General features: G+C 33.4%; 1 protein-coding gene across 2 annotated transcripts in view; it reads right to left on the bottom strand.

The window, feature by feature from the left end:
- Positions 1–3032: 3032 nt before the first annotated feature.
- Positions 3033–8842, bottom strand: part of LOC148939132 (protein kinase C-binding protein NELL1-like) — a 145361-nt gene continuing 139551 nt past the window's right edge. For both annotated transcript variants that reach the window (XM_089106604.1, XM_089106603.1), the window contains one exon: positions 3033–5422. In XM_089106604.1, the coding sequence (XP_088962730.1) occupies positions 5114–5422 (309 nt within the window). In that variant the 3' untranslated portion in view covers positions 3033–5113. The remainder of the gene's footprint in view (positions 5423–8842) is intronic.

Here is an 8842-nt window from a genome sequence, read left to right on the forward strand (position 1 = left end):
GGAGGGGTTCAAAATCCTACTCCTTCGTTGGATACAGTTTTGTCTATGCCTATGATTTAGTATTAATTTCCTGTATTGAAAATTTACTGCTATTAGTTTTCTAAAACTGAAAATGACACAACTGACATGAATGAAAAAAAATACATTATAAATGACATAAAAAAAATTATAAAAATGACATAATTCCAAACAAATATAACCTTAATACTAAATAAAAAAGTACTACTTTTCCATTTTGAGCTGAGCCAAGCACTGAAAAATCAATTTTCTGACATTAAAAATTTCATAATTGAGAAAAAGAGGGTAGTAAAACTCAAAAGTTTGCAATCATGGTCATTTGATACAAGTACCAAATGATCAACGATCAATGATGCAATGACCATGATCAAGTACCAAAGGTAACGAAAATCTATAAAGCTTATCTTTCTGATGAGCACAGATCAGAGCCGTTCCTAGGGTTGGTGGCTCTCGGGGAAAAAAATAATTACAGCCCCCCTTCCCGACTCAAACATAAACAAAAAAATCCTGGTCAAAGTGAAAAATCTGATCAAAGTGGACATTCCCAGCGATCTCTCCCTCAGATACGGCAGCCAGGACAAATGACCCGTTTCCCTCCCCCTTTTAAACGGCCTCTGCTGAGATTCATAGCAGTTTGTCTTTTTTTCTAATGGAATATTGTTTTGGGTAGTATATATTTATTTTGTTTGAATTTTACAATTATTAATCACGGATTTGATCAAAAAATGTTAATGGTTAATGTAAACACTTTTCCTTACCAAGACACTCAGGAGCATATATGAATGCAAATATTAAGAGATACTCCTTCGCCCCTATCAGCCAGAAGAATATTACCCTACAAATTGTGAATAAAATTAAAAAAATATATATCAATACGAGGTCTTTTTAAAGTTTAAGACCAGGGGCGAAACTGAGGGAAACCTTAAAAAATTCTGAAAACGCCTTTAAAAATTATAAATACTTAATTATCTCCTTCCTAAAGACGAATTTGTTAAGGGACTTTTTAGGGATTCTTTCAAATGTTCCCCTTCACCCTTCACTATATTTGCAAGGCAAAAACCTCTCAATCTTAAATCTAAGCCCATATTGCAATTGACCACAGCAGTTTGGCCAATATAAAATTTGGCTGTTCATAAAAACCGATAAATATGCCTATCTGCTGTCACTTGTTCAGAATAATTGTAATTAGCTCTCGGCAACAATTGCCAAAACAAAAAGAACAACTGAAACACTAAATACTTTTCAAGATATCGAAATCAAGGTATTTTAAAACAGGTTAATTGCCACACAAAAAAAGAACAATTGCCAAAAAAAAGAACAACTGAAACACTAAATACTTTTCAAGATATCGAAATCAAGGTATTTTAAAACAGGTTAATTGCCACACAAAAAAAGAACAATTGCCAAAAAAAAAGAACAACTGAAACACTAAATACTTTTCAAGATATCGAAATCAAGGTATTTTAAAACAGGTTGATGGGATGACATGACTTGCAAAAAATAAATTATAAATGTATTTAAATAAATGTATAAATGTATTTAAAAAAAAAATAATAAATGTATTTAAGTTTCGTAGTATTCTATTCCGTAAAGATATTTTTAAGTTTCGTAGTATTCTATTCCGTAAAGATATTTTTAAATATTAAAATATTTTTTTTGTATGGATATCAAATAATATTTATTTTTTCTATAAGTAATATCTAGTTCAGGGCTCAAAAATCCTGGTCCAAAGTTCTAGTTGTATTCGGGGGACAGTTATAAGTTCGAGAGATTTATGATTAGGGGAGAACTGTATAAAGACTTATAATTTTGTTTTTGGAGGAACCTGCACTCCTTAAAAAAGTGTGCAAACTACATTCTTTTTTCTACTTAACTTTTCTATTATATATATATATATATATATATATATATATATATATATATATATATATATATATATATATATATATATATATATATATATATATATATATATATATATATATATATATATATATATATATATATATATATATATATATATATATATATATATATATATATATATATATATATATATATATATATCCATATTATTGTGCTATTACTACTATTAACAACACTATCTCGCAGTTTTTGCAAGAAAATTTCAACCTGAGCCTTAGAAAGTACACATTGAAAAACTAATACAAATCCTAATATGGCAAAAGGACTAGTAAGCAAATAATGAGTTTGACTAGCGGCAATGCAACCTAATTTATTGATCATCCCAAGAAGTTGATAAATAGTACCATATTTATCAATTTGCATTTTACGTGAAAAAAAAGAATCGAATAGCAAAATTTAGTAAAAATAGCAAAATTAGTGATAAAATTTGGCAGGTGTCAAATTTATGATACGCTGATTATAATCAAGGATATGTTCTCTTGAAACTCTTTCTTGACGAGACACCTCCCCAAGTTGAGAGTTGTCTTAGAAATTTTAGTCTATATTCCTTAAAGACTATTTTCTAGTAACTCCGTTTTATTTTATTTATATATTTTATGTACTTTTAAGTGTTATTTATTTAAATACGTCATTTGGTTATATAAACGAGAAAATATTATATAACCCCTCCCCTCTTGTAGGCTATCTAGTAAAAGGAACCTCCCGACAGCGGTCCCATTATCCCAAGAAGAAAATTGAGCTCTCCAAAATCTCCCTAAAAATTGAAGTTTCTAAACACAGAACAAAATCAAAATAATAATAAATGTATTTAAATTCAATAACAATAAATTAATTTTATTCCATTTATTTTTGTGTTATTATTATTTGTTTACTGGTTCAGTTGTCAAGGCCGTATCCAGAGGGGAGGGTTAGGGGGTTTGAACCCCTCCCGAAAGTTTTTTTTGACTTGTAAAAACGTAAAAAAAAGATATAAGCGAATTTTGTGTGCGTTTTTTTTATGTTTTTTTTGTGTAAACCCCCCCCCCCTCCCCGAAAAATAATCTTTGAGTAACACCCCCTCCGGAAAAAAATCCTGGGTACGGCCTTGGTTGAAATACAAAATACAGTTATTATAGGTAAAAGAGAGAATAATAAATGACAATCACAGAAAAAACAATTCATTAAAGGTAGATCAATATTTAAAAAATAATAAAAAGATATTTATCATAAATAAAACAATTAAGGTATTAGTTTAAATGATTTATATAGTTTTGTATTATTATTATTATTATTATTATTATTATTATTATATATTTCTTGTCTCATCAAAAATAAATAATTACAGATGTTTTTAAAAAAAATTAGAAGGAGAAATGACACTTGCAGAAAGAACAACAATGCATATCAATATCATAATCATAACATTAATCGCAGGTTACATTACCTTATTAATGTGGGAATTCTACTTTTAAATATCAACACAGAAATATTTTTGCCCCAGGATTTACCATAGGTTTATACCTGAAGATCGCGTTTTTCTAAAAATTTTCGTCGGGATGCTGTGAAAATCATGCAGTTTTTAGAGCAGTACTAAATTTTCGTCAATGTTGCCAAGTTTAACCATGAAAATAAGCAAGTGAAATTTGGCTTAAAGTTAAATTAATTTAAAGTAGTTAAATTTTGTAAAGTATATAACTGCGTAAGTTCCCACTTAACCAAGTCAGACAATCAGTTTTCACTGTCCTTGGTTCTTTATAAATATTGAAGAAGAAGGAATGAGACTTTTAGAAAGAATATTGGTATGTTAAAAGCAAATCAGTAACAAAATAATAATAATAGTAATAATGATAAATGTGACTACCTTATTAACGTGGGCTTTCTACTATAAAGGAATCATGACACAAAAAAAGAGACAAAGAAAATAAAATGCAATTGGGGCAAAATTTGCTACACAATCAGGCACTAAACAAGACTTTGGTCACAAACCAAGCTTTCAACTATAAATATAGGCCACAAAACACTAAAAATATAGTTCACACATTTTTTAATTTGATTATTTTTGCTAAATTTGACTTAAAGTTAAATTAAATTTAAGTTAAATTAGTTCAATTTTGTAAAATATACATGGCTGTGTAAGATTCTACTTAATCGTTTTAACAATCGTATTCCATATTCAATGTCCTTGGTACTCTGAAAATACTATGGAACAAAAACAAAAAAAAAATAAAATGAAACAGGGGCAAAATAAGCTACATGATCAGGCACAAAACAAGACTTTGGTCACAGACCAAGCTTTAACTACAAATAACAGCACATAAAACTCTGCAAATGAAGTCCGTAAATTTCGCACCTTTGTGCAGTAATAATTCAGGAGTAATAATAATCAAGTGCAGCAATAAGTGCAGATGCAGACACAGAGGAGCACAGACGATATAGATGTTGATGTTTATTAAATATTTAATTCACATATAGTAGCTCTAGCATATTAGCAAGATGGAGAGGGGTATAGATGGTATAAACTTCAATATTTTATTTAGCTATTTCGTCCTATGACTTCACAGCTAATTCCTCTAAAAAAGCTTCAAGCTGCATAAAAAATAGCACTTATCAGGCCCTCAAAAAAAAAAAAAAAATGGGCCCCAATGAGTAGTACAGATACAATTATTAGAATTGACACACAGAAAATATTCAAGGAAAGGAGAAAGAAGACGCTATATGAGGTATAATATAAGCAACTTGGCCGTTACAAGAATTTTGCAGGTTGAGAGGTAACCCCATATCTGCTTACTAAATTTTAAAGACTAGCACGCCTCCCCCTAGTAAAACTAAAGGTTTAGAAAATGAACAACGGCCAATACGGTCAATGGTGCCATTTTCTAGAGCCACATTAACAAGACACCAGGTAATGACAATTTTGAGGGCCATTTTTTTCAATATTTCTAGGGCCAAAGGATTTTGAAAAGGAGAGCCAAAGGATTAAAAGCAATGAAATGAGCAAGAGCCAATTTCTTAATTATGTCCAATTTTTATAATAAGGGCTACTTTTTTGGGATTAATTAATCAAACATCAGGAAATAAAATTAAGAGAGCCCAATTTCTTCAACAAGGACCAAATACTTCAATATAACTAGTTTTGACATTAATAACAATATTGCTTCTTAAGTGAGTGGACGGAATTAATATTTTTCGCTCAATTCACTTTATCACCTATCCTTTTTTTCGTTTCACTGCCGCGCCGAGCTCTGACCCCTTGCCGTTTGAATCTTGTATTTCTTCTATAACGAGGTGGTTCCGTTTTTGAGTATTTTTTACTTCGTTCACGAACCGAAAGGATAACTTCCTCTGGGCTTTTTGAAAGTCGTCTAACAGGACTGTTTGTTGACTTTCGTATAATGTCTTTAATGGCTTTCTTAATGGCAGAATGTTTAAAGTCACTATGAAAAGATCCTCCAGTCGACAAAGCACAAGTAGGGTTAAAGCGACAACAAGAGTGACCATCCTGGAAAAAAGACAAAAAACATAAAAAATAAAATAAGAGTAAAAGAGATAAATCAAAGTTAAATGAATAAATAGATAATATAAATAAAATATAGATAATAAATAAAAATATTTGTTTAAAAAAACAAAATAGATGATAAGAAAATATTTGTAAAGAAAAATAATACTAAAAATATAAATATACAAGTAAATATAATATGTATATACACACACACACACACACACATATATATATATATATATATATATATATATATATATATATATATATATATATATATATATATATATATATATATATATATATATATATATATATATATATATATATATATATATATATATATATATATATATATATATATATATATATATATATATATATATATATATATATATATATATATATATATATAAATTATATATTAACTTCGCCTCTAGGTAATTACAACCAGTCTAAAGTCTGGATAAAGGATGAGAATTTTGCGGTGGTTTAGCAACCTGCCGTTGTAAAAAAAATGGTGCTAAAAGAAACGTCAGGTTAGGCTAAAAATTGGATTTATGAACGTTCGGACGCTAGCACAGCTGTCTGAAGTGGAACAGCTAGAGAACGAGATGATCCGCTATCGAATAGACATCATGGCTCTCTCGGAAATGTGATGGCCAGGAAATGGAAAGCAACTGCTCAGCGGTGAAACCAGTTTAATCTTCATCGACCATAAAACATGACGAGAAACTGGAGTGGCCGTATTCGTTTCAAAATATTTGGCAAAATCACTGATTAGCTGGAAACCCGTGAGCAACCGCATTATGACTGCTCGATTACATGGGGAACATGCCAAAAGGACCCTGGTTGCGTTCTATGTACCTACTAGCGAAACCACAGACGATCAGAAAGAGACGTTCTACAATGAACTGACATCTGTCCTTAAAAGATGTACCCAGACATGACATTCTGTGCAACATGGTGGATTTCAACGCAAAGGTTGGCAAAGACAGAGATAATTGTGTCAACGTCCTGGACAACCACGGTCTTGGAGAAAGCAACGAAAATGGAGAGTTGCCTATTGAAACAAATTTAACAGATTTAAACAGATTTAAAACCCTGGATTTGCTGCGAGATGAAACTTCAAAGACAGCTTGGACTGCTATCAGACAAACTTACAATGATACTGCCTACGAAACACTTGGTATGAAAAAATCACCAAAGGATTAATAGATCTCCGTTGAATCGTGGGATCTGATCGGGAAGAGGGCTGACAAGAAGAAATCTCTTCTCAACACTTTTTCCCGTGATGCGAGCCACCCTCTTGAACTAGAGTATGTTGTGTTTGACAAGGCTATAAAGAAGAGCGTCTGTGCTGATAAACGCCGTAGCCTTGAACAGAAAGCTCAGAAGGCTGAAGAAGCTGCTAGAGGGGAACTCTCGGTCAGTATACCGCATCACCAATGAGATAGTTGGAAAACTTCCAAAGACAGATGGCCCCGTCAACGCATTTCGAAAAGTTGTTAAATAGACAACCACCTGCTGATCCTCCAGATATACTAGACCCGCCATTTCTAAATCTAGCCGTCGATATTAAAGTAACCTCTGGTGGGGAAATAATAATAGTGGCTAAGAAGCTGAAGCCTAGAAAGTCCCCTGCGGAAGACCGAATTGCGACTGAAATGATTAAATGCTCAGTAGCTGTGTGCATAACTGTACGGACCAAGTTCTTCTCTATAATTTGGAGAACAGAAGAAATTCCAAATGATTGGACAAAAGGTACTCTCGTCAAAATATTCAAAAAGGACGACACTGCAAAGTGCGAAAACAGGAGAGTTATCAGCTTTGTATCAAAACCTATCAAACTATTGGTGACTATACTCCTTAACAGAATCCAACCAGCGTTAAACGAACATCTCCGAGAGGAGCAGCATGAATTCCAACCAAAACGATCATGTGCCTATCTTGTTTTAACTCTTAGAATGTTGCTAGAAGAAACGAATGAATGGCGCAATAAGCTGCTCTCGGTCTTTATAAGCTTCGAGAAAGCTTTCGACTCGGTAGATCGCCAATCACTTTGAAAATTTCTCCAATACCATGGTATACCTGATGAGCCCATTCGAATCATTGAAGCCATCTAAAAATACACAGAACATTGCGAGTGACGGGAGTGCCAGTTACTTTCGCATCATGGCAGGGGTGAAACAAGATTGTGTGCTATCACCACTGCTATTTATATGTATCATTTATTATATTTTCCGGACCTGCGACGGACATGGGATCCAGTTGGATAATAAGAGACCCGGAGATGTTGATTTCGCTGACGATATCAGCCTCCTAGAGCCCTGCAAACAAAAGCTCCAGCAATTACCTTAACTAAATCAAAGACGTTGCTGAAACTTTTGATCTTAAGATAAATGAGAACAATTGGTAAAAGTATGTCGAACACTGGATCTCCACTCGACCTACGATGCAATAGCCAGAAGATAGAGCAAGTCGTAGAATTCAACTACTTAGGAATTACCATCCACAATTCAGGATCGTGTCAGCGAGAAATCAAGTTAAGAATCGGTCAATCTAATGCATCTTTCAGGGAACTGTCTCAAATTTGGAGTATCCAGAAGGGCTTCCTCCGACTAGAGCTGAGGCTTTTCAACAGCAACGGCCTCTCAACACTTTGCTATGGTTCTGAAACTTGGCTTATAGATCAATAACTTGAAAAGAAACTCCTCTTGTTCGAAACATGTGTTTAAGGCGCATTCTAAATGTCCACTGATCCTAAAAAGTAACGAGCCCTACTGTACGACAGAAGACATCTCATCTACTGATAACCAAAGTGGTCACATATAGGAAGTGGAGATACCTCGGTCATGTGATCCGCAAGCCCGAAACTCGACTCCCGAAAGTCGTCCTCCACTGGCAGCTGCGTGATACCAGATGAAGAGGACGCCCCAAAACCCCCTACGACACAGCTACCGAGCTGACCTAACAATTCTCAATTTCTCAATCCAACCTGAATGGGAAGATGTCTGGGTGGCCACAGCGATGAGAGATGACTGGCGAATCTTCTTGGATGCCCTAAGCGACTCTGGATATAGTACCTGGATATAGAATAATATATAGTATATATATTATAGTACCGGGAGCCCCGTGTTTTCGTTGCCAGGCCCAAGCAGGGCTACGCGACAGGCTGCTATATATGAATTCTCATTGCCACTTGTCTTCTAACCGCAAACAATTTGAGCCTATTGATGTCATGGCGTCACCACAGGTTCGATACAATTACCCTGAGAAAAATACAACCTCTTCCTTAAATTTGTAACCTATTTAGATTTTTTGTGGCCAAAAATGTCAATATCACAGTAACTAAAGTCACAGTTTTAAGAAAAAAATCAATGTAGCCGATTTTAAGGCCGGGCCCCGGCACGGCTACGC

This window comes from Artemia sp. Qi Xiang Cuo, chromosome 21, assembly GCF_049724085.1.
Source record: "Artemia sp. Qi Xiang Cuo chromosome 21, ASM4972408v1, whole genome shotgun sequence".
Lineage (NCBI taxonomy): Eukaryota > Metazoa > Arthropoda > Branchiopoda > Anostraca > Artemiidae > Artemia > Artemia sp. Qi Xiang Cuo.